Source organism: Myotis myotis, unplaced genomic scaffold (genome assembly GCF_014108235.1).
Source record: "Myotis myotis isolate mMyoMyo1 unplaced genomic scaffold, mMyoMyo1.p scaffold_m19_p_19, whole genome shotgun sequence".
NCBI classification, from domain to species: Eukaryota; Metazoa; Chordata; class Mammalia; order Chiroptera; family Vespertilionidae; genus Myotis; species Myotis myotis.
The window spans coordinates 7,303,542-7,329,934 of record NW_023416323.1 but is presented as its reverse complement, the minus strand read 5'-3'; the positions used below and the strand labels follow the sequence as shown (position 1 = coordinate 7,329,934).

Genomic DNA, 26,393 nt, shown 5'->3' with positions numbered 1-26,393 from the left:
AGAGAGAATCATCAATCTGCTGCCTTCTGCACACCACACACTGGGGATTGAGCCCGCAACCCGGGCATGTGCCCTCACCAGGAATTGAACCATGACCTCCTGGTTTATAAGCCGACACACAACCACTGAGCCACGCCAGCTGGGCTGGTGTACATTCTTGATTTTGGATTATAATTGTTGTGAGAAATGAATGATTTGATACACATAAGTCCCTAAGATCAGTGTTTGGGTAGGGGTAGGGTACCTAGACTTATTATGATGGGAGAATGGATGGATAGATGATTGGATGGCTCAATGGACAGTGCACAACTGATTCAAGGCATAAAGGAACAGTATGTGTGTGGGGGGGGTGGCGGTGTGAATGAAGTCATGGACACTCATTAGACACCCTCAGATAGTTTATTAGAAGCTTAAAATGGAGTCTTATGGGATCTTTCTCTGTGTGCTCCCAGGAATAGATCAGATCTGGACATAGGACAAGGTGATATCACCCTCAATCTCCAGAATGTCCACCCTCTGGAAGGCTGAAAGGCGATGGGAGAAGTCAAAGAGGTGCTGGCCATTGCCATAAATCTTGAAACGATCGATGCCGCAACGAATGGACAGCTGCAGGGAGAGGAGCAGGTATGAGGCTATGGCCAGGACAGAGGCATTGGAGGGAAGTGGGAAAGAAAGCCTGACTCACATCAAAGTACTGGCCACGACCAAACGGGTTGTAGGAGATCTTCTTCTCCTCGGATCCCCATGAGCCGTTCAGATAGCTGTTCCGAACCACGGTGTCCTCGGTCAGGCGGGGGTTAATGTGGAGAGCCACGTCTCCGGACGATCCCACCTTGAAGTTGATGGCAAAGCTGGGGACAGAGAGGGAGATGAGAGTCAGGAGGTGGCCAGCACCTGGCCCCTCAAGGGACAGAGGGCTCAAAACTGGACTCCAGGGTCAGAGGGAGAAGGGAAGCTGAGGACTCCCACCTCAGCCTCAGTTCCGTACCTCTTGCCTGTGGGAGGCACGTAGCCCTTGACTATGATGGTTTTTCGGGCTGTAAGCCCCCCTTGCAGTTTTCCCATAAATGGCACAGTCTGTGAAAAGAGAACACGGGGTCCCATCATCTCTCAGGTCACCAGAAGCCAGATGCAAGGACAAATTTTCAGAGAGAGGCTCCTACTAGTCCTGGGAAATATCCCCAATTCCTGTCCCCTGCCCCACTCTGACCACCAACTCCTTTTTCCCACTTCCTGTCCCCAACACCCTTTGCCCTCTCAGGCTCCCCGTGGATCAGGGCTCCTAACCCTCCTCAATTCCTGCTTCTCCACAAATTGCCCACCATAGAGCCCTAAACTGCAGGGCTCCTTACCGGGTTGAAGATTGGGGGTCCCTCCATGGTCTGTGAAGTGAGAAAGAAGAGATATTATTCTATAATATTTGACAAATATTGACGGCACACATACAACATGTAGCATATCGCCAGGTACTGGATTGGTACTCCTGGTGACCCTCCCAGTTCTCACCCTCCCCACTTCATGGCCACACAGCCCTCCCACTTACAGGCAGGTTACTCTGCGGAGGCATGCATCCAGAACCCTACATGGATAGAAAAGGTAGGAACGGTGAAAAGACCAGGGTCCCCTGCCCCAGGACCTCCTCAGCCACCAAACCCGCATGCAAGGGAAAATGTGTCATCTACCAGCAGGTACTTACAGGATATGCTGGAATAACCATGGGGGTCTGTGGGCACAGAGGGAGAAGGAGGTGATGAGAGGGACTCTGAACAAAGGCCTGGAGAGTGTCAAAGACCCTGCCCACCACCACCACCCAAGGGAACTCTGGAGTCAAAGGGTGGCACTCAAATGGCTCATTAATGGAGAGGGACTTGCTGTTTAGGGATCACCACCACTTTGAAAAAACCTGATAAATTCTATTCTTGTACCCTCTCCTACCCTGGCTTCCTGCTGTCCCCCCAAATCCAGAAGCTGCATAATGAAGTGTACATACCTCCAGGCCCATATAATACCCATGCTCACCTCATCCCCAACCACCATGCCCCTCACTCCACATGCCCACCGCTGGGGCAACGGGGACTCCCTGGAACCAGCCAAGTCCTGTCTGTCTCAGGCTCTCTCAGTCTGTGTGTGTCTCGTGTTTCTGTTTCTGTTGCTGTCTCTTGTCCACATCTCCTCTCAGGTGGTTCCCTCTGCCCGAAACACCTTTCCCTTCCCTAGTTGACTTTTATTAACTCTCTATTTCCTCTTCTTTCTAATGATCTCCTCTCTGCCTGACTTCCATTTTGAGCCAGCTTTTCTGAAGGCCCTTTTCTGAAGGCCTTATCTAGTTTTCTTTCCAAAATGCATTGATGAAGCATGATGGTAAAATGAAGTCCATAGGCCCGTGACCACCGTACAGATAAACACATTCCCGACGTTTCTTCATCAGGGAGCAGAGGAGCAGTCTGAGCACAGACCCCGTGGCTCTGCCACTTGCTGGTCCATGACCTGGGGCAAGTCACTTAAGCTCTCGGGGCCTCAGCTCCCACATCTGTAAAACGGAGCTGAGGATCACCAGAGCACTTTCCCGTGCAGGTGCTGGCTGGGGGCGTGGAGCCCTCAGCTGAAGGGCACCTCGGGAAGCTGGATTCGGACTTCCTGACCAGTTCGAGTGCGGGTGTTCTGGTGGCCATTTGTTCACTGTGGACCCAGGAGTGGGGTTTCTAAGTCATTGGTAAGTGTCTGGTCGGCCTTCACAGATGCTGCCCAGTCATTTTCCAAGGCACAGGAGTGTAGCCAGTCCACGGCCCCACCAACGGTAGGTATTGGTGCCTTTCTCAGTGTGGCTTCTCTGGTGGGTGCAGTGGTGGCTCATATTGATTTTCACTGAGTTTCTGGGTGACTAATGATGTTAGGCAAAGTCTCATAAACTTGTTTGCTATTCCTGTGGTTTTTGTTCCTCCTTATCTTCCTTCCCTGACTCAACGTACACACTTCCTCCTTCTCTAGGAAGCCCTTCATTAAGACGCCCAAAGCTCCTGTGCGTCCCCCATCCCGGCCCTGATCATTGTGGCCAACACCAACTGGTGACCTTGTAGACTGCCCTGGTCCTCTGGGTCCATGGCATCACCCAGCAAAGGGTGCCAGGAAATAAAGGAATGTGGGAATGAACTAATTAAAGAAGGAAGCAGCCCAGGCCGAGTAGCTCAGTTGGTTAGTGTCTTTCTGATATGCCAAGGTTGTGGGTTTGATCCCTGGTCAAAGCATATACAAAAATCAACCAATGAATGCATAAATAAGTGGAACTACAAGTCTCTCTCTCTCTCTCTCTTTTCTAAAATCAATAAATTTAAAATTAAAATAAAACAAAGAAGGAAGCAAATAAGAGAGGGGGACCCTACACACCTGGCTTGGGGCTGGCTGGCCTCCGATGAAATTGATTGATTGAAGCTCCAGGTCCCCATCCACTTGCAGGTGAGTGACCATCTGTAGAGGGATCCGGTGCCCAAACTCATAGAATGGATTTCCATTTATCACCACCTGGAGGGCAGGGTAAGGTCAGAGTCAGCATCCATGCCCTGGGAAAGGTAAAGACAGGAAGCAGGGAACAGGGGTCTTTTTAACTTGGGGTCAAAAGTCTTAGGGTGAGCTTGGGTAGCTTGGAGGGCAGGGTAAGGTCAGAGTCAGCATCCATGCCCTGGGAAAGGTAAAGACAGGAAGCAGGGAACAGGGGTCTTTTTAACTTGGGGTCAAAAGTCTTAGGGTGAGCTTGGATAGCTTCAGAGTCAGGAACCTAGGAGTCCACAGGTCACAGGTCAAGCTAAGGTCAAAAGTCAGCTCACAGATTAATGGATAGGAGAGAACATAGAATTTAGTCTGGGGATAGAGAGACTTGTGTCTAAGGCCCAGTTTAAGCACCAAATGAGTTGGGTTGGAGGTCTAGCTCTGACAAGTCTTAGGTGTGTGACCTCAGATAAATCAATTCACCTCTCTGAGACTTTGTTTCCTCGTCTGTAACATGGGGCTCACTCTGGGATTGTTGGGAAGGTTAAAAGCCAGCAAAGTATGCCAGAGGCACTGTGCAAGCCCCGTGATCATATCTTGTGATCATATCTCAGCATGTGGTTCTAGTCAGAGTGCTGAGCAATGACCATGAATGAGGCCGAGAGCCAGCTCCCCAGGACTGAGTGCTTCCTACATGCTAAGCGCTTTCCATAGTGATAGCAACACCGTGATCCTCTCAACAGCTCCCTGAGGCAGGACAAGGGATTGTCCCTGTTGTTCAAGAAACCAGAGGCTCCAGTGCATAGAGTGACCAGCTCAAGGTCACACATTGGGGAGTGGCAAAGCCCAGACTCAATCTTTGTCTGTCCAACCTCAAACCGTGGTGCTAACCTCCAAAAATGATGTTAGAAATCTGGTGCCCATATAAGGGCAGATAAAGTCCAGGTGGGTGCCCAGCCCTGCAGTTCCCCTCCAGGGGACCCTCCACATTGGTCACATGGGATGCATGAGCCCAGGGCATCTGCTCAATGCCATTTGTGGGGAGTCGGAGGCAGGGATGGAAGGAACTCAGAGCGTGTCCGCCTGGAGTCCTACAGTCACACAGCACAGCCACACAGACTTAAAAAACAAAGACAGGGAAATAGATCCAGGCTGAGAAAAGACAGGATGAAGGCCACCTGTGGGGGCGAGGGCACTGGGGGGGGCCTGAAGGGACTTTGGGGGCTACAGGCATTTGATTTTAGACCAAGCGCTGGCTACATGGGTGCACTCTCTTTGGGAAAAGTCGTCTGAGCTGTGTACACAAGGCGTGCACTCTTTTGTACCTGGGTCACACTTCACTAACAAATAAAAAATACTTGCACAATAGCAACTAGTCTCAATGTGTGAGTCTCATTTGGACCTTGATTCAAACAAACTAGAAAACAGCAAACAAGACGTTTAAGGATATGTGGTGACACTGAGCAAGGACGGTAGTTTTTTAGGTGTGGTCATGACGGCATGACTGTGTTTGTAAAAACTGAAATACTTATGAATGAAATTGTATGATATCTGGGGTTTGTTCTGAAGTGAATTGGAGGGGAAGTGAGAGGTAAGGATGAAAGCAGAGGGCACGGCGACTGGAGCTGGCCACGGAGGCCGCGTCACTGTACTCGGTGCTTCCTGTGTGTGTGTTTAGAGTCTCCACAGAAATAGCAAAAATACACATCTCACAAGAACACAAAGGAACAGATGATATACATTAAACATATTAGAAGCCTCTCCCCGGGAGGAATGGGGAGGAGAAAAAGAGATAAAAGAGACATTTTTTAATAGGCAGGAAAGAAGGAAAAGGGAAAAGCTCGGTAGGAAGGGAGGAGGGAAGGGGGAGAGAAAAAAGAAGAGAGGAGGAAAGGAGGGAAAGAGAGAGGGGGAGGGGAAAATGGGAGGGGATAGAAGGGAGTGGAGGGAGGAGGAGGGAAAGAGGGAGGCAGAGGGGAGGAGAGGGGAGGAGAGGGAGGAGAGGGGAGGAGAGGGTGGAGAGGGAGGAGAGGGAGGAGAGGGAGGAGAGGGAGGGAAGGAGGGAGGCAGAGGGGAGGAGAGGGGAGGAGAGGGGAGGAGAGGGAGGAGAGGGAGGGAAGGAGGGAGGCAGAGGGGAGGAGAGGGAGGAGAGGGAGGAGGAGGGAAAGAGGGAGGCAGAGGGGAGGAGAGGGGAGGAGAGGGAGGAGAGGAAGGAGAGGGAGGGAAGGAGGGAGGAGGAGCGGGAGGGGGAGGGGGAGGGGGAGAGGGGAGGGAAGGCCGGGCCCTGAAATTCCCACCTTGTAGTGCTCTGGCAGGACCATGAACACCAGCTCGAAGGGGGTGCCCTTGCGGAAGGGCATGCTCCTTTTCTTCTCCTCACTGCCCCACTGGCCGCCCTGCTGCGAATTGAAGACCACCTTGTCCCAGCCATCAAAACGGGGATTGAAGTGGAAGGCGATGTCGGCCCCAGGGCCCTGTCCCGCCACGAAGTTCACGGAGAACCTGGGGGGGGGCATGACGAGTTGTTCCCCTGGCCCCACCTGCCAGCCCAGGGAGCCCTCCTCTGGGAAGCCCTCTCTGCCCCACCTTGTTCCAGGTTCCCGATGGGGTGGTTGTGCCCCTGAGTTCCAGGAAGCAGACTCCCACCCCCCCCTCACTCGCTCCCTTTCCCTTTAATTTTTAAAAAAATTTATCTTCATTGTTGAAAGGATTACAGATGTCCCCCTTTTTTCTCCCATTGACCCCCTTCACCCTGTACCCACCTTTTTTCTCCACTCCCTTTCCTTACTAGCCTCCTCCTCTAATCCCTCAAATAGGCCTGCCCCTGGGATCCCTGCGTTCACCTACAGTCACCATGGGCACTGCCCTCGGAGCCCTGCGTCTATCAATTCAGGCCTCTTGCTCCCTCCCTGGCCCTGTAGGCCGTTCCCCACATGCACCCACAGGGACCCAGTCAACATCCATCCCATCCAGGCAGGCACACATGTGTCTCAGGGCCTGCACTGGCTGTTCTTTCTGCCTGGAATGCCCTTCCCTCAAATATACCCCAGGCGCCTTCCTCACCTCCATCAGGTCCTTGCTGAGATGTTCCTTTCCCAGGAAGGCCTTTCCTGGCCACCCTATTTAAAGGGACAGTGCCACGCCCCTCTCCCCCACATCCACTCTTGATCGCCTTCCCTCATTTGACTCTATAGCATTTATAGCCATCTGACATTTTATTATGTTTTTTTAAAATACATTTTTATTGATTTCAGAGAGGAAGGAAGAGGGAGAGAGAGAAACATCAATGATGAGAGAGAATTCACTGATCACTGGGGATCGAGCCCGCAACCCGGGCATGTGCCCTTGACTGGAATTGAACCTGGGACCCTTCAGTTTGCAGGCCAACGCTCTATCCACTGAGCCAAACCAGCTAGGGCTATTATGTGTTTATTTTATTATTTATATATTTATGTTTAAAATATCTTTTTATTGATTTCAGAAAGGAAGGGAGAAGGAAGAGGGAGATAGAAACATCAATACCGAGAATCATTGTTCAGCTGCCTCTTGCACGCCCCCTATGGGGAATTGAGCCCACAACTCCAGCGTGTGCCCTTGACCAGAATCGAACCCAGGACCCTTCAGTCCATAGGCCAACGCCCTATCCACGGGACTAAGCCAAACCAGCTAGGGCCAGGCCTGTGATTTTCGTTCATGCTATCACACCCACCAATTCCAACTCAGCAGCCCAACTCCGGGGCCGCCTCTTATGGTGAGCCTTCCAGCCGCCTCGCAGCCGCCTCGCAGCCCCTAGGGCTCTCCACCTGATCTGATCTCCAAACCCTGGACTCCCAGATCAGGGCTGATCTTTAGTCATCAGGGGTGGTGGCCTAGAGTCCCTCCCCAACCAGGGTAGAGGAAGGTCAGAAGACCAGAAGCCCCGTTTACAGCCCCCCTCCCAGCCTAGCCTGGCCTGGGGAGGGCCTTACCTTTTCATATGCTCGCTAGCCACTCCTTGGATGTAAATGGACATTCCCACGCTGAGACCTCCAGGGATGGGCTTGTTGTAGGGCAGAGTCTGTAGAAGGCGCTGGGTGAGGGGCCTTGAAGGCCATCTGCCTATTGAAGCCTTTCCCCCTCCGTGAGAAGCCCCCCTGCTTTTTCCCTTAAGCAAGGGGGAGGAAACTAAGGGGTGAGGGTTCAGCATGAAGATGAAAAGGGCTGAGAGTTTGGTGTGAACATAAATAGCCTGAGTGACAGGTGGGTCCCCCAGAGTCAGTATTAAGTAAATTAGACCCAGGGGCAAGGTGGGTGCCTCTGAAGTTCAGGGTGAGAGTAAATCGGTGTATGGGGGTCAGGGTGGAGCTAAGCCAGGCCTGGGTGAAGGCCTGGGCCCATATCTCACCGGGTTGTAGGTGGGCTGGTAGCCGGGTGCAGGGACAAAGGCCATCTTGAGAGTCTGGGCTGGTGGCTCGTCCTGTGAGAAGAGCTGCAGGAGTGGGAAATGGTGACAGATGCTGGGTGGTAGCGGCTTTTATACCCGAGGAAAAGGGAGTGGCAGGCAGGGCAGGGTTCATGGGGCCCCTCTTCTGAGCATCCCAGGCTCACATCTTCTTCTAACATACCCTCTGGTCTCCCTTCTCTCACCAACCTCAGTGGTAACCTGTCAGAGCCCAGATCATTGGGCCAGGCCTGGGGGGACTCAGGTCAGGGACCCCTCCTCTAGAACATTCTGCAAAGAGGAAGTGCTAGTGAACTTTGGCCCTGCCAGTGCCTTATCAGAGCCCATAAAACTCTACCTGGACCTTTGTTAGCAGAGAGAGGGTAAGGTCAGGGAGGTTGGGCAGGGCAGGGCTGCAGGAGTGGCCCGGGACAGATGGGCAATGGGAGCAAGTGAAAGCAGGGAGGAACTGGGTGCTCTTGACGCTCCAGGAACTGTGAAAGGACCTAAATTGATTGTGTGCCTACTACATGCCTTCTCCATGACTTGCTCTTGTATACTCAGTGGTTTAAATCACAGACTTCTGCAGCCAGAGGTTTGGGGTACAAATCCTGCCTCAGCCACTTCCTGGCTGAGTAATCTTGGGTCAGTGCCATAACCTCAATTTGCTCATTTGCTCGTCTGTAAAATGGGGATATTAATAGTATCAATCTCACAGGTCCTTGAAAATAATCACTAAGTTAATAAATGCTCAGAACAAGACTTGGTATATAGAAGGCATTAAATTAATGTTTGGTCTCTTGTACTCATTCCCAACATAAATCCAAGATGGTGGAATTATATGTATATGGATGAGAAAACCTAAAACTGAAAGAAATGAGGCAGTTGGCTAGATAACAATGGCACCCTCACCAGACTTCAGCGCCAGATCCCATTAAGCAGTGAGAGGGGGTCAGGCGGGGTGAACACCTCCCTCGAGCTGCACCTCTGCTTGCTCCATCCGTGCCAGACTTTCTTTGGCCCTGCCCTGTCCACTGCCAGCTCTGCATGGTCATCGCCTGCCTGGCTCCCATTCCCATTGGTCAAAGCTCTCTTCCCAACCTTCAGCACAACTGCCAACTGTGGTCCATGGATCACAGTGCATATTAGCTCCTTCCCACTTCTCCCATCTCCAATAAGGACACCAGGTTCTTGACTTTGCTTTATTGTTGGTGGGGTGAAGGTATGGCCCTGGACATGAAGAAATCAATGTCATGGAGTTATAAACTGGGAGATTGGGTGAGAAGGCAGCAAGGTGACCATCTTTACTAATTCTCCCTCTCTGGGGATGAGGAAACACAGGCATAAAGTTGGTCAAAGCCAGACCCTAGGCCAGGGCCTAGGACGTGGGGGCTCTCAGAGCTTGGAGAAGGTGACACCCTTCAGTTCCTTCTTCTCCATCGCTGCCTGGACAGACTTAACGATGTCCTGGGTTTGCAGCATGCTCATGTTCCAGGATGCCTAGATAAAGAAGGCAGAGAATAATGGAAGGATGGGGCAAGACTGGAGTTGGACCAATGAAAAATGGGGACATAGCAGCACACCAATCAGAGGAAAAGGCCTGCAGAGGTCGCTGAGCTCTGATTGGTTGCTCTGGGATCAGAGAAGGGTTGTGATTGGTCAGATGGAGAGCCTCACCATGTAATTGAGGCCCTCGGCCACCGAATGGTCGCGGGAGTAGAGCAGGTTGATTTTGGTGCCCTGAACTGCCACGGGGCTCTTGCTGGAAATCTCGGCCGCCAGGTTGAAGGCCGCGTCAAGCATGACCTCCTTGTCTGGGAATATTCGGCTGCAAATGAAGGCCATCCGGAATCGGGGTCTGAGAAGGGTTCTCTACCTTCCCTCCCATATTAGAAGTGGCCAATCACAGTTGAAAGCAAAAGACACCCCACCTCCTCCCATGAAATGGACCAATCAGGGCATGATCTTCCAGAATAAAGAACTGACCACTCAGAGAGAGGAAGCCCCGTGGAATCCATGAATAAGAATCCACAGGGACCCAGAGAGCCCCAGCCAAGCCTGGCTGGCCCTGAGCTCTTCACCAGCACCGGCGCACCCTACCTGACCAGCCCACTGCTCAGGGCCTCGTCAGCCATCATCTTGCGGGCGGTGAAGGCCAGCTCATTGACCAGGCTGCAGGAGGGCAGGGTTATCAGGGGCCAGCGGTCATCCCAGGTCCAGAGATGCCCTTCGGTCCCTTCCCCCAGGTTTCCTTACCCACCTCTGATTCCCGATGACTCTGGGCAGACGCTGCAGCGTTCCCACATCAGCAGCCAAACCCACATCCACCTCCTGCGGGTAGCAATCCCGTCAGTTCTTGGTCTCACTTACAGTAGAGGTCTCACTCCACCCCTCACTCAAATGCCCCTCCCTTCAAAACTCCATTCCATTTCTTTCCCAAAGGAGATTCCTTCGGCCAGAATAGAGTCACCTTCCAATTCTTTGGCCATCTCAATTCTCCCGGGTCTGCCATGTCCCTCTCCAGAGTGAAGTGCTTCTTTTTTTTTTTTTTTTTTTTTTTTTTTATTGCTTAAAGTATTACAAAGGGTATTACATATGTGTCCATTTTATCCCCCCGCCCTAGACAGTCCCCTAGCCTCCCCTATCCCCCAATGTCTTATGTCCACTGGTTATGCTTATATGCATGCATACAAGTCCTTTAGTTGATCTCTTACCCCCCTACCTCCTGCCCCGCAACCCTCCCCGGCCTTCCTGCTGCAGTTTGACAATCTGTTTGAGGCAGCTCTGCCTCTCTATCTATTATTGTTCAAAAGTTTATAATGGTCTCTATTATCCATGAATGAGTGAGATCATGTGGTATTTTTCCTTCATTGACTGGCTTATTTCACTTAGCATAATGCTCTCCAGTTCCATCCATGACGTTGCAAATGGTAAGAGTTGAAGTGCTTCTTAACCGTGCTTAGTTCACCCCCTTACTGCATCCACGGGCTCCATCCTGCCTCCCACCCTCTCAGGCACTGACTCCATAATGCAGCATCCCCAGCCTGTCCCGTCCCCATACTTTACTCACTCCTGACCTCACCTGGACTGCATGTCCTACCCTTTAATTCCTCCATGACCAAGCCTTACTTCTTAAGGGTCATTTCTGATGAACTCTTCCATGAAGCCGTCTGGGCTCATTCCAGGCCCTCCCTCCTCAGTCCCACCTCCTTAGCCTGCACTGCCACTGCTCTGCCCTGACTCTGCCGCTCATTGCCCAGCATTAAGCAGGACTCAAAGAAGCAGAAGCTCGGGAGGATGACTCACCTTCACCTGAAAGAAAGCATCCTGGGCACAGTACCGGATGTCACAGGCGGTGATGAGGTCCACACCTGGGAGGTAGAAGCCCTGGACACTAAACAACCATAAGGACCAACCCTCCGCCCAGGCCCAGGGGTTGCAATTTGGTACAAAATCCAACTAGCAACAGATCTGAGCTGGAGGCCATTGACTGAGGCAGAAGGGCAGCAGCCAATAGGCACCCAGCCAGAATGAGTTCCGGGATGGGGGCTGTAGACTCACCTCCGCCAATGCAGCCCCCGTGGATGGCTGCAATCACAGGTTTAGGGCACTGGAAGAAAACAAGAGGGGCGGGGTCAGGGCTGGCCCAGGAGAGATGGACAGAAGGCGTGCCTTCCCAGCCCCCCAGTCACCTTCTCGATGACGCTGAAGGTCTCTTGGTACCTGGCGATGAGGCTACGTAGGTACCAGCTTATGCGAGCCACATCATCTCCTTGAGGCTGAAGGAGGTCTGAAGCCATGTCCACCAGGTCGATACCTAGTGGGGAGGTGTGAGGAGGCTCAGTAGCCTCCCACTGCCCCAGCTAGAGGTGAGAACCTGGCTCAGGCTATTTGAACCCTCAAACCATGGCAGTGGAGAAAGCAGCTCACATAGGGCTTAGCAAGGGATGGTGAAATAAAAGTTAACCTTTACTACTCACTTTTTCCTCACAACAGCCCTATGAGGTGGGTCCTATTACTATCTCCATTTTATGGGATAAACTGAGGCACGGGGAATTTAAGTCAGTTGCCCAAGGTCACACTGGCTTGTGAGTAGTGGAACTGCTATTTGGAACCCAGAACTAGGGGTCATGCTTTTCCCCATTACGCCAGACAGCCTGGCAGTCAGGTTTTGATTTGAGCAATCGGGTCAATGCTGCTAGTGTTTCCTGAGATGCAGCAATTCTGGGGGCTCCAACTGCAAGACAATCCCAAACCTAACCTTTGCTCCACTTGTCAGTGTCCATGACCCCTATACTCTGGCTACCATCCTGCCCACTGTCTTCATGCTTCCACCCCTGCCCCCACAGTCTGCTCCCCACACAGCCAGAGGGAACATGCAGACACTTCAAGGCCCTCTCTTCTTCCTTCCCAACCCATTTACTTAGAATAAAATGCAAGGTCTTTGCTAATACCTTACCAGCTCAGCACAAATATCATTCCCAACCTATTCCTTTGGGCACACATGTCTCCAACAGTTCCAGTAACACAACACATTCCCTCTCAGGGCCTTTGGGCCTCCTGTTCCCTCTGCCTAAAACAGCCCTTCCCAAGGACTGATCCCAAGACAGATTCCATCTCTGTCCAGGACACAGCTCAAAAGTCACCTCCTCAGAAAGGCCAGCTCTGGCTACCCTGGCTAAATAGCAGCACGTCACCGTCCATCTCCTTCCTCTGCCTATCTCCTGCACAGCTATCATATAATGTGCTTATCTCACTCAGTGCCCATCCCCCATCTAGGGTGAGAGCGCCAGGAGCTGGGGAATTTTTGTCTTTTCCACCTCTGTATCCCAGTGGCTAAACAAAGTCTAGTACACAGTAGGAGCTCAATAAGTGAAAAATACAGACAATTCCTGTCCTCATGGAGCTGCCCTTCTACAGGAAAGACAAACACAAAAACACATTTTGTCAGATGATGATAAATGCTAAAACTAAAGAAGGAGAATGGAATGGAAAGTGTGAGTGAATGTGCAGTGAGGACTACTGTAGTGTTATATTGGGTGTCAGGGACCCTCTCACTGAAAAAGTGACATTTGAGTAAAGATGTGGAGAAGAGGCCCTGGCTGGTTTTGCTCAGTGGATAGAACATCAGCCTGCGGACTGAAGGGTCCCGGGTTTGATTCCCGTCAAGGGCACATGCCTGGGTTGCGGGCTTGATCCCCAGTAGAGGGTGTGCAGGAGGCAGCCAATCGATGATTCTTTCTCATCATTGATGTTTCTATCTCTCTCTATCTCCCCCTTCCCCTCTGAAATCAATAAAAATCTATTAAAAAATAAAAGATGTGGAGAAGAGACAGGGAGCTACAGGGACATCCGGGATAAGAGCTCCAAATGTCAGGAGCAGCCAGTGGTAGGAATGCCCCTGGTCTGTGTGAAGACTCAAGTTCAGAGAGGTGACTGGGCCAGCAGTGTGGGGCCTCCTGAGTCAAGGGGAGGACTTTGGCTTTTACTCTGAGATAGAGCTAAGGGAGAGTTATAAACAGAATCATCCTTCACTTTTTTCCTCCTCAGCTTAATCATGCTCATCCTGCTGCCTGTCCTCTAACAATGTGGTTAACAAACTTGAAAAATCATTTCCACATACATCCACACCCCACTCTCAGACTTTGTTTCCTCCACAGCTTGTTTAAATGAGACGGGAGGAGTGTTGGCTCAGGGTAGAGATGAATTTATGCAAGTTAAATATGCTTAAGATGGGACCCTTTGGCCCCAGCTGGTTTGGCTCAATGGATAGAGTGTTGGCCTGTGGACTGAAGGGTTCCAGGTTTGATTCCCGTCAAGGGCACATGCCCGGATTGTGGGCTCGATCCCCAATAGGGCATGCTGGAGGCACCAAATCAATGATTCTCTCTCATCATTGATGTTTCTATCTCTCCCTCTCTCTTCCTCTCTGAAATCAAAATATATATATATATTTAAATAAATAAATAGATGGGACCCCTGGTGTCCTTGTCCAGGTCACTTCATCCTCTGAGCCTTGGGTTTCTTCTCTGTAAAACGAGGGTAAAGCCCTCCTGAGAGCTGATGAGGCTGCAAGACTTCAAGAAGACAAAGCCCAGAGGCGCTTTAAGCAGTGCCTGGCATTTAGGGCATCACACGTTGCTATTACCGACCCATTTCAGTGAGGCCAGAACCACCAGGATCAGTCTGAGCACTTCTTCCACTCCATGTCTGAGAAGTCCGAGTGACTCACAGGAGCCACGCTTACTCCCAGACACGCCCAGCTTGGCCCCTTGTGATCCCTGCCTCCACTGGTTTTTCTGGTTTACCTGTACTCCCTGGACCTCAGACACTGGCTTTTACAACCCCGTGAAGTAAGGGCCCCTGACCAGAATACAAGGTGTTCCCCTCCACAGTAAGAACCACTCCCTGCAGTGAAGTCTGCCATCACATTATCCAGTGAATCTGGAAATGTTCCAGGTATCATTCATAATCACAAATAAGAGCTACATCACAAAAGTTTTACATGTATTGATGTTTTATGCATCTGCACTCATTGAATCCTCACAGAAACCTGAGCTGGGTGCTATCATCTCCCTTCTCTTCAGATGAGGAAACTGCAACACAGAGAGGTGAAGGGATGTGTGCAGGAGGCACCAGTGGGAGGTGGCTGGCTGCTGGGACCAGAGCCCTTGCTTTGAACCAGCACGCCAGGTACCTGGGTTACAGTCACTTAGTGGCTTATCAGTTACTTAGGGGACTCGGCAGCCAGGCAGTTCCAGGTCAGAAATCCTAGCTCTGCCACTTACCACCAGTGGGAACTGGGCATTTCTTCCTTTCTCTGGGCTGGAGTTTCAGCATATATACTAGTAAAATGGGGATGAGAACTGAACCTGTCTCCTAGGGTTCTGGGGAGAATTAACATGTGTGAAATGGGTTGACACCTCACACCTCACAAATGCTACATTAAGTATGGGCTATTTCTTTTCTTTTCTTTTTGTTAATCCTCGCTTGAGGATATTTTTTCCATTGCTTTTCAGAAAGAGTGGAAAGGAGGGAGGAAGGCAGGGAGGGGGGAGAGGGAGGAAGAGAGAGAGAAAAACACTGATGTGAGAGATACTGATTAGTTGCCTCCTACATGTACCTGGGGCACTCTGACTTAGGTATGTGCCCATGACAGGGAATCAAACCTGTGACGTTTTGGTGCACTTGCCGCCACTTTAACCACTGAGCAACATTGGCCAGGGATTCACAGTCTTCTAAAAGATGCTTGCATATTATTCCAACATGGTGGAGAGTAAAGGTGGGCTGGTCCCTCTTCATTGAGGAGAAACCTGGATAACTAGGTGCTGTGAGTGCTGAGGAGTGAGATGACTTTCTGAATACAAGCTTCATTCTGATTAAGAACTTTTTTTTTAATCCTCACTCAAGGATATGCTTTTTTATTTTTATTTATTTATTTTAAAATATATTTTTATTGATTTTAGAGAGAGAGGAAGGGAAAGGGAGAGAGAGAGAAACATCGACTGGTTGCCTCCAACACATGCCCCACTAGGAATCAAACCTGCAACCTTTTGGTGTATAGGATGATGCTCCAAGCAACTGAGCCACGCAGCCAGGGACTGATCAAGAACTTAGAAATGTCTCCACCTCTGATAATGATGATATTCTTGTTTAATGTTCTGAAAAATTTGCTCTGGATTTGGAAGGCATTATGGGATGTGCATCTGAAATGACTACGGCTTGGTATCCAAGGGCCTGAGGAGTGGGGCTAGAAGGGCACAGCACTGCTGCTTAGGGCAACCCCAGCTCAGTGGTGCCGCCTCCTACTCCATGGGCCACTTCAGTGTCTCCCTGCAGGCCATGCTGCTGATGGGCCAGGGACCAGGAGCAGAGGGGTTGTAACTGCAGCCCAACCTCTGCTCCTCAGTGGAGACCACAAGCAAAGTCAGAAATCTTTATGTGATGCCTCACTTCATCTCACAGATGGCAACTATGTGCTCTGGTTGGACAAGATACAAACAGCTACTGGATAGCACAGGGAAGATTCTAAAGAGAGTTGTCACTTAAAAAAAAGTTCTGGCACTGAGGGAGTTACCAGTTTTTTGTTTTGTTTTAATATATTTTATTAATTTTTTACAGAGAGGGATAGAGAGTTAGAAACATCCATGAGAGAGAAACATCGATCAGCTGCCTCCTGCACACCCCCTACTGGAGATGTGCCCGCAACCAAGGTACATGCCCTTGACCGGAATTGAACCTGGGACTCTTCAGTCCACAGGCCGACGTTCTAGCCACTGAACCAAACTGGTTAGGGCGAGTTACCAGTTTTTAAAGCGTTTAGCCCAAGGCCAAGCTGAAGCTGTGCTTGTAGAACCAGAAGACAAGAGTCAGGGTGATCCCAGCTGCGGAAAGTAAGGGAGTAAATTCCACAAAGGAAAGGAGACAGCCAGAGAGGGGAGCTCCAAATTCTGTGTATAAACTTTGATCAAATTTATTGCTGATCTATGAACCATGCAAGCAGCCCAAAAGATTTAAAAGCTGATTCCAACTAAGCTGATAAAATAGGAATCTCAACACTCTTTGGAGTTTTATAGTAGGATCCAAAGTTTCCACAACATCTTCCAATATCCCAATATCCAGGATACAATCCAAAGTCACTCCAAATACAAAGAAAAATAAATATGAGACCTATTTTTTTCAAAAGAAAGGATAAAAAACAGAGAATGACCTAAAGGTGACCCAGATGTTAGAATAAGGAGACAAAGATTTCAAAGCAGCCATTACAACTATGCTCAATGGCACAAAGAAAGATATACTCATGATAAATAAAAAGACATGAAAGTTCAGCAGAGAAATGGAAAATATATAAAAAACCAAATGGAAATTTGAAAACTCTAAACTACATTATCAGAAATTGTAAAATTCACTGGATGGGCTTAGCATAATAGAGATGACAAAGGAATCAGTGGATCTGGTCAATGGGAATTACCATCTGAGGAACAGACCTGAGGGACAATCAAAAGATCCAAGAGACATGGAACTGGAAATCAGTTCATGTGTGTTGGGTAATTACATGAAAACACGTTATTATTATAACACACTTTACTAACAACAACAAAAAAAGATTCTCAGAGGTTAAGGACCTTAAGTCATGTTCTGTCATGTTCAGTGGGACTAATTTCTAAATTTGAATATTTTATTTTATTTTTTAATGTTTTTTTATTGATTTCAGAGAGGGGAAGAGAGAAAGAGAGAGAGAGGGAAACATCAGTGATGAAAGAGAATCACCAATCGGCTGCCTCCTACATGCCCCCATACTGGGAATCGAGCCCACAACCCAGGCATGTGCCTACCCTAGAATTGAACCATGACCTCCTGGTTCATGGGTCAATGCTGAACCACTGAGCAACACCAGCTGGGCTGAATTTGAATGTTTTAAATTAAAATGATAAAAGGGGAAGTTAGAAGCTGCTGAAAACCCTAATTAACAAGCATTGCTCATATTGAAACATATTTTTCTCCCTACCTCACGCGAGGATATTTTCCCATTGATTTTTAGAGAGAGTGGACGGGGGTGGGGTGGAGAGGGAGAGAGAGAGTATGCCAAGAATAGTAATTGACCATATAAGTTCTTTTAAATCTGCTTTGCTGGAATTTCATAGGGAATCTCCAGATTGACCTTTAGCCCCTTAGGGCTAAGAAGCCAAGCCACATAGTTGTCACCAGCATTTGCTTGCAATACCTATTGATTTGGGTGAATTCCTCAGGTTCTCAAGGTTCTTTCCTTTTTGTCTCCCAGGAAAGCAATCTTTGTTCCTTATCTGGAAAAACTGATGTGAACCACGGAAGTAGGGTACCAGGCCATTTTTTTCAAGGGGCTTTTACCAGTTTCCAAAGTCAATAATAATTCTTTAAAACTTTCTGGTGACATCTGAGTCTGTGCATGTCTATGTAAAAAATGACATTCCAGCCCTGACCGGTTTGGCTCAATGGATAGAGCGTTGGCCTGCGGACTGAGAGATCCCAGGTTCGATTCCGGTCAAGGACATGTACCTTGGTTGCGGGCACATCCCCAGTGGGAGGTGTGCAGGAGGCAGCTGATCGATGTTTCTCTCTCTCATGGATGTTTCTAACTCTCTATCCCTCTCCCTTCCTCTCTGTAAAAAATCAATAAAATATATTTTTTTTAAAAAATGACATTCCAGACCTAGCCAGTTTGGCTTAGTGGATAGAGCGTCAGCCTGTGGAACGAAGGGTCCCGGGTTCAATTCCAGTCAAGGACACATGCCCAGGTTGTGGGCTCAATCCCCAGTAGGGGGTGTGCAGGAGGCAGCTGATCAATGATTCTCTCTCATCATTGATGTTTCTATCTCTCTCTCCCTCTCCCTTCCTCTCTGAAATATATATATATATATATATATTTTTTTTTTTTTTAAATGACATTCCAGTCAATTTCCAATTGTGTCTTGTTATAAAAAGACCATATTGTTCTAGCCAGTTTTGCTCAGTGGATAGAGCATTGGCTCACGAACTGAAGGCTCACAGGATTCATTCCAGTCAATGGCACATACTTTGGTTGCAGGCTCAATCCCTGGCCCCTGGTTGGGGCATGTGCAGGAAGCAACCCCTCCCCCTCTCTCTAAAAAGCAATAAAAATATGTATTTTAAAAATCAATGGCCTAGCCAGTGGTCGGCAAACTGAGGCTCGCGAGCCACATGCGGCTCTTTGGCCCCTTGAGTGTGGCTCTTCCACAAAATACCATGTGCAGGCACGCATGTACAGTGCGACTGAAACTTCGTGGCCCGTGCACAGAAGTCGGTATTTTGTGGAAGAGCCACACTCAAGGGGCCAAAGAGCCGCATGTGTCTCGCGAGCCGCAGTTTGCCGACCACTAGCCTAGCCGGTTTGGCTCAGTGGATAGAGCATTGGACTGCAAACCAAAGGGTTGCAGATTCAATTCCAATCAAGGGCACATACCTTGGTTGCAAGCTTCCCCCGCCAGGCCCTGGTTGGGGTGCATGCAGGAGGCAACCAATCAATGTGTTTCTCTCACATCAATATTTCTCTCTGCCTTTCCCTCTATCTTCCACTCTCTCTAAAGATCAATGGAAAAATATTTTTGAGTAAGGATTAAAAAAAAAAAAAATCAATGGAAAAAATATCCTGGGGTGAGGATAAACAAAATCATTTTTTAATCTAATTGTTCACCTTTGGACTGGATCCTAAATTTTTCTTTTTCTTTCTTTCTTTTTTTTTTTTTTTAAATATATTTTATTGATTTTTTACAGAGAGGAAGGGAGAGAGATAGAGAGTTAGAAACATCGATCTGCTGCCTCCTGCACACCCCCCACTGGGGATGTGCCCGCAACCCAGGTACATGCCCTTGACCGGAATCGAACCTGGAACCCTTCAGTCCGCAGGCCGAGGCTCTATCCACTGAGCCAAACCGGTTTCGGCTTTTTTCTTTTTCTTTTTTAAAAATATGTTTTTTATTGATTTCAGAGAGGAAGGGAGAGGCAGAGAGAGACAGAAACATCAATGATGAGAGAATCACTAATCAGCTGCTCCTGCACACTCCCACACTGGAGACCGAGCCCACAACCTGGGCATGTGCCCTGACCAGGAATTGAACCACGACCTCTTGGCTCATAGGTCAATGCTCAACCACTGAGCAATGCCAGCCAGGCCTGAATTTTTCTTTTCTTTCCTTTTTTTTTTTTGTAAGTAAGCTGGTTTAAAAAATCAGTGGGATGACATCACTTCTCTGCTCCAAACCTTCCAAAGGCTTCTCACCTACCTCTATGGAATTTATTGAATTTGCACCCCCTCACAAACACACATATTCCATTTCCTATTCCTCTTCCCTCTGGACCACTATTATGCAGCTACAGTAGCTGCAAGACCCCAGAAGAAGCTGTGCACACTCCTGCCTCCGGGATTTTGTACTTGCTGTTCCCCTCACCAGTTCCACTCCCCTCCCCCCGACACCCCCCTGGCCCCCCTGCCCGCATCTGTACCAGGGCTTTTTCACTCCATCTGGGACTAGTCTTGGCTCAGATGACAGTTCTCAGCCAGCCTCTCCTTGTTTACAAGCACAACCCTCACCCCCACACTCTTTCCCCGTCACTGTTTTATTGTTCCCCACAGCATCCATCACCTCGAGCAGGGACAATGCTGGAGCCAGGCACTCCCTCCCGTGCCCCTGTCCAGGGCATCAACAGGCTGCGCCGCGGGGCATCTGCTCCCTGTGGTATACAGTGCACCAGCGAGCAGGGCCGTACTTGTCTGCCCAGAGGCTCGTGGCAGGTGGAGTTCCTGGGTCAGATGCTCCTTGAATTTTTCTAATAAAAGTGTTTGGCTGCAGCCCTCTGATATTGAGGGAACCAAGATGGCAGCATAGGTAAATGCCAGTAATCACTATCTTCCACAACCACATCAATATTACAACTAAAATACAAACAATCATCATTCTGAACCACCTGATATCTGGATGAATGAAGTCCTACAACTAGAGAAGTAACAAAGAATGCACATCAAGACTGGTAGGAGGGGCAGAGGCATGGGATGGGCCGGTCCAACACCCACATGTGGCATGTTTTTAATCGGAGCGTTATCTCCAAGACTTCCCGTGAGAAGAAGGTGGTCCCAGCCCCACACCAGCCCCCCAGCCCAGGGTTCCAGAGCTAGGGAGAGAAGCCTCTGTAACTTTGGGCTGTAAAAAACTGCAGAGATTGTGTCTGAGTAACACAGAGGCTGCTGGAGTCCCAGGTGTTCCTCTCAAAAGGCCCGCACATGAAGTTTACATGACTCACTTCTTCTGAGCTCCAGCGCTGGGCGGAGGCTTTGGGGAATCCAGGGACATATTGGGAGGGTGTTCTGGCATCAGGACAGGAAATCAGGGGTGGCTTTCTCTCAGACAGGTGTGCTCACAGGGGTAGTTGTTCCTGTGCTGGGACCTCCCCCACCACAAAGCTAACTGGCAGCCATATCTGAGTTTCTATCAGTGTGGCCCACACTGTTCACTCTGCCCTGGTGATTCCCTGAGATCTGGCCCCATCTAAGCTGTTTACAGAGGCTTTTCCATATAAAAATGGCCTGTCCTGGCTCAGGCTTTAGACTGGCGTCATCATGCCCAAAACCTATCAATAAAAGGTCCAAGACCTGACATTAGCACCAGCCTACCTTGCTTCAAAGCTGGGCCTCTCCTAGGTACTTTCAAGCCCAACACAAGTAGCAGCCATCTGCAGATCTCTCTGTAGCTTCTGCTGGGTGGACCCAGGCAGTGGCTGACTTTGCACCTCCTGAGAGGCCCAGAGCCAGTGCACCTGGTGTACAGCTTCAGACCACACCAGATTACAACTATATACATCCACAAGTGACACACTCAAAGGCGAGACTCACTGAGCACCAAAGCCCCACTGAAGCAAGTTCTGCTCCACAGGGATGTCTCTTGCACAGCAGCTCTCCCACTGTAGTTGCAACTGATCCTCACAGTCACTTAGCCTGGAGGTCAATTCCTCCCAGAGACTCCAATAGCAATCAAGGCTCAACTACAACAAGACTATGCACACAGCCCACACAGGGACACACCTATAGTGCCCAGCTCAGGTGACTGGGGAGGCTGAGCCACTGGGCCCTACAGGACACCTACTGCCAAGGCTACTTAGCAATTCCAGGAGACATAGAAGCTTTACCTAGTACATAGCAACAAACACAGGGAAGCAGCCAAAATGTGGAGACAAAGAAACATCATGAATGAAAAAACAGAAGAAATCACCAGAAATAAAACTAAATGAAATGGAAGCAAGCCAACTACTAGATACAGAGTTCAAAACAATGGTTATAGTCCTAGCCAGTTGCCCTATATTCCTCAAGATTAGAAATGATCAAAAGAAAGGGGATGGGGGATCATGACCACATAGAAACTTTGTTTCAAAGTTTCTTATGACCTTTTCTCCTTTCTTTCCTTTTGATTCAAACTGGCCTCATCTAGCACCCTAACTCACCTGCCTTCTTCTCCCTTGCAGGACCACTCCCTTAATCACTAAGCCCTCAGGGCAATGAGGTTCTGATCAGCACCAAATAATCCTATGAACAAAGCTTCAGATCTACTGACCACAGAGACAGTTTCTGTCAAACTAGAGAGAACATCTAGACTTCAGTTGTGTTTCAGCTCTAGGCCCAGAAAAGCAGCCAACCCACACCATGGCTGACATCAAGGCCAGATACACTGATCAACTACCCTCTACCCTATCAGTAGAGACCCTGATCCTGACCACACCTTAACTCCCTGAGTCATCATGATTAATAATTTTTCCCTTGTATGACCCATTCCCTGGAAGCCATCCAGGAGCCAGGTCTTAAACTATTAGCTAACCTGTCTCTGGGTGTAAATAAACCTTTACTTCCTTTGCTACATTAAAAAAAAAAAAAAAAAAAAAAAAAAAAGAACACACACATTTATCTATACCTAGGGGTAGGGGAGGCAGGTGGGGGTGGAGCGCATCTCATACCTGCAGTGAACATTTTTCCTGCACCAGAGATCACCACAGCCCGACAGTCAGCATCTTGTGCTATCTTGTTGAAGCACTCCACCATCTCGCTGTGGAGGGGCAAGGAGTGAGGAAGGGCTGTGTCTGGGGTGGGAAACCCCTACCTTCATGTCCAACTATCTCCCATACCCCACCTCTAGCTAATCCCTCAGCCTCTGCCTCCTCCTACAGGCAGGCCTCCAGGATCTGTAGGCCATACCTCCAGAAGGCCTTGTTCATGGCATTCCTTTTCTCTGGCCGATTTAGCTGTACATGCAGAATGTGTCTCTGGGCAGCTGTCACCCGAAGGGACTCATAGTTGTGGTGTGGGGCTTCACTGGGGGCTGCTCTGGAGGCCTCGTCTTGTGCAGAGGAGCTCATGGGGCGAAGGCTAAGGTTGAGACCCAGGTGGGTGGAGGCTGTCAGTCCTGAGGAGACAAAGGAAGAGCCTTTGATGACCCCATATTGGGGACACAGCACCTTCAAGAGCAGAGGGTACACATATCAGTGACACTAAACTGGGGAACACAGGACCCTTAGAGACCTCAGTGTAGGTACAGTTTAAGATTAGGGGTGCAGCCCTGGCTGGTTTGGCTCAGTGGATAGAGCCTCGGCCTGTGGACTGAAGGGTCCCAGGTTCGATTCGGTCAAGGGCACATGGCCAGGTTGTGGGCTCCACACCCAGTGTGGGGCGTGCAGAAGGCAGCCGATCAGTGATTCTCTCTCATTATTGATGTTTCTATCTCTCTCTTCCTCTCCCTTCCTCTCTGAAATCAATAAAAATATATTTTAAAAAAAAGATCAGGGGTGCAATTATCAGCGACCTCAGCCTGAGAACCACTTCAGACCCTTGGTCGTGGAACTGACCCCAGATTAGGGACAGTGCGCCCTCAGCGACCCGACTGTAGGACACAGGCCCATAGAACTGGGGGATCCCCGAGTTAAAGGGACCGGACCCTGCTTGGCCCGGGACAGGCTCCCCGTCATATGACTTCCAGGACAGCATAACAGCGATCGGACCCCAAAGGTCAAGAGGTGACTCACGCCACAGCGGCAGGTCTCGGAATCTGCGTGAAGCCGCCATCGCCGCCGCCATTGCTACTGAGTAGCTGGAGTAACGCGATAGGAGGAAACCAAAGGGGCGGAAACAAAGGCAGCCATGTTGAGGGAGGGCATCAGGTGCAGCCGGAAGGCGGAGACACCCCGCCTCCCGCCATCTTTACTAAGGGCAACAGGAAATAGCCTCTGATCTTCAGAAGGGCCCCTTTGACCCAGTAAGAATCTGGCCTAATGGACATTCCTGCATAAAGTTCATCACAATGGTGTTAAAATTGGAGACAGCTGAAATGTCCAAGGATATAATGGCAGAATAACTGCAGCCCTGATCATTAACTAATGCCATGTTAACTAAAAAGAAAACATCTGGTAGAGTTTACCCATGTCAAAATCAGGCCAATATTAAGTTCTGACTATATATTTTTTAAATATATTTTATTGATTTTTTAGAGAGAGGAAGGGAGAGGGATAGAGAATTAGAAACATTGATGAGAGAGAAACATGGATCAGCTGCCTCCTGCACACCCCTTACTGGGGATATCCCCGCAACCGCACCAAGGTACATGCCCTTGACCAGAATCGAACCCGGGACTCTTGAGTCTGCAGGCTGACACTCTATCCACTGAGCCAAACCGGTTAGGACTGACTATATGTTTTTTAAACTCCCACACCACATCCAGGTCGTATTTTCCTTTGTACACAGGAACCTGGGGCTGGGGCAGTCATTATTTCATGGTCTCTAGGCTTCAGTAGTGCTGAAGAGGGGATTTATGTGGACCTGGTCTATGTTCTTTTTTTTTTTTTAATGTATTTTATTGATTTTTTACAGAGAGAAAGGGAGAGGGAGAGAGTTAGAAACATCGATGAGAGAAACATCAATCAGCTGCCTCCTGCACACCCTGTACTGGGGATGTGCCCGCAACATCAAGGTACACGCCCTTGACTGGAATCGAACCTGGGACCCTTCAGTCCGCAGGCTGACACTCTATCTACTGAGCCAAACTGGTCAGGGCTGGTCTATGTTCTTAAAATAATTTCCTCACAATAAAATAAACCTCTATGGAAAATCCATGTAACCCAAGAGCACAAGTGCTATAAAAATGCTTGTTAGGGACATGTTCACCAGAAGTAAATGGATGTCTCTGAGCAAATGGAATTGCAGTGAATACCTTGCCTTCTTAATAAAATGTCACAGGCAGGCTCTATTGGGAAACAGAACCAGTGACTGTCCATCAACAGAGAACTGTTATCTATGCAAAGGAAACTCTGAAACCGCATGCAAATACCAAGATATGAGAGAGAAAAATGTAAAGATGTTGAACATAGCCGTAGTCAGTTTGGTTCAGTGGATAGAGCGCCGGCCTGGGGACTGAAGGGTCCCAGGTTCAAGTCCGGTCAAGGGCACATGCTTGGGTTGAGGGCTCGATCTCCATTTGGGGGTATGAGCGAGGCAGCCAATCAATTATTCTCTCTTCATTGATGTTTCTTTCTCCCTCTCTGAAATCAATAAAAAGAATGTTGAACATTTAGTATTATCAGCAAAAAACTTATAGCATGCTGTATGTGCACACAATATATATGATGTAAAGTATCTGTAGGAGACTAAAAACTGCTAACAAGGAATAACTGCCTGCTAATTTACTTTTTGACTTAAATCTTAACAGCGTGGTCAGTGTGACTCAGTGGTTGAGCATCAGCCCATGAACCAAGTCAGTCTGATTCTTCATCAGGTTGTGTGTACATGCCTGGGGTTGGAAGCCCAATCCCCAGTGGGGGGTGTGCGGGAAGCAGCAGGTCTGATTTTAGAGAGTGGAAGGGAGGAGAGACAGAAACATCAATGTGAAACACATTGATTGGTTCCCTCACGCACTCACCTGGACCAAGGCTGGGATTGAGCCTACACCAAGGTATGTGCCCTTGACCTCGGACCAACACTCTATCCACTGAGCCAAAATGGCTAAGGCCATCAATGTTTCTATATATCCTCTCCCTTCCTCTCTCTAAAATCAATAAAAGTATACTTTCAAACAAACAAAAAATATATCATAGCAGATTTGTTTGTGGTTGCAAGGTAGACTAGTTTCTCCTTGTTCTATTTTGAAACTGTCCCATATGAAGCAGTTTCATCTGACAAATGCCATGTTTTCAGAAATGTAAATCTGAGTTTCTAAACTTCACAGTACAATTTGAAAGTGGGTCTTTTTCAAGAGCACGTGCATGAACAAAGTGCTGTATCTTTTACTTGCTCCTCTACAGGTTGCTTCTTACATCATGAGCTTAAAGCAGGCTCCTGCCAGGTTGCCACGCCTTACCCCCCATATACAAGTCCCCATTTACAACCGGGGAGTATCTATCACATTGCAATTGTATCTATAGATCCTTTAATCTAGCAATTCCACTGCTAGCAATGTACTTCTACAATACCAAGGAAGTTGGCTAAGATATTTATATCAAGATATCCAGCATATCCAGTTTGCAGTAACAAAAAGTTGGAAATTATCTTTGGGACCACGTAAATTCTAATGCAACAACACAAGATACCACACAGGGGTAAAAATAAGTTGCTTTGTATGTGATTATGAGACACAACACTGTACAGCACAAATAATCTTATTAAAAACAAGTAGTGATTGCCAGAGGAAAGGGAGGGCAGGGACTGGTGGAGGTGGTCAAAATGGGGGTAGAGGAGGAATGGAGACATCTGTGATAGTATCAATAAAAAAGTCTAAGTTCCTTACTAGGAGTAAAAAAACCCCAATGGCCCTGGCCAGTGGTTAGTGTTGGCCCACACATGGAAGGGTCATGGGTTTAATTTCTGGTCAAGAGCACACACACGAGTTGCAGGTTCCATCCTTGCTCAGGTTGGGGCAGGTGGTGGAGGCAATCAATGTCTTTTTCACATTGATGTTTCTCTCTATAT

The 26,393-nt window shown here is 48.9% G+C and overlaps 2 protein-coding genes across 5 annotated transcripts; both read right to left on the bottom strand.

The window, feature by feature from the left end:
- Positions 1-380: 380 nt before the first annotated feature.
- Positions 381-8,954, bottom strand: LGALS4 (galectin 4). 4 transcript variants are annotated; one of them, XM_036346890.1, is made up of 11 exons: positions 8,816-8,954; positions 7,868-7,951; positions 7,452-7,540; positions 5,781-5,985; positions 3,385-3,519; positions 1,697-1,723; positions 1,544-1,579; positions 1,353-1,382; positions 989-1,077; positions 686-851; positions 381-606 (listed from the first exon to the last, which is right to left on the bottom strand). In XM_036346890.1, the coding sequence occupies exons 2-11, from the start codon at positions 7,910-7,912 to the stop codon at positions 460-462; spliced, it is 969 nt and encodes a 322-aa protein (XP_036202783.1). In that variant the 5' UTR covers positions 7,913-7,951; positions 8,816-8,954; the 3' UTR covers positions 381-459. The 4 variants fall into 4 exon arrangements, with proteins under 4 accessions (XP_036202783.1, XP_036202785.1, XP_036202784.1 ...); XM_036346892.1 differs by lacking the exon at positions 1,544-1,579 and having other exon boundaries at positions 7,868-8,941; XM_036346891.1 differs by lacking the exon at positions 1,697-1,723 and having other exon boundaries at positions 7,868-8,941.
- A 137-nt stretch (positions 8,955-9,091) lies between these two features.
- ECH1 (enoyl-CoA hydratase 1) lies at positions 9,092-23,617 on the bottom strand. The gene is made up of 10 exons (XM_036346889.1): positions 23,462-23,617; positions 22,638-22,845; positions 22,400-22,488; positions 11,596-11,720; positions 11,465-11,513; positions 11,210-11,274; positions 10,164-10,234; positions 10,004-10,075; positions 9,581-9,731; positions 9,092-9,403 (listed from the first exon to the last, which is right to left on the bottom strand). The coding sequence occupies exons 1-10, from the start codon at positions 23,511-23,513 to the stop codon at positions 9,299-9,301; spliced, it is 987 nt and encodes a 328-aa protein (XP_036202782.1). The 5' UTR covers positions 23,514-23,617; the 3' UTR covers positions 9,092-9,298.
- Positions 23,618-26,393: the final 2,776 nt, after the last annotated feature.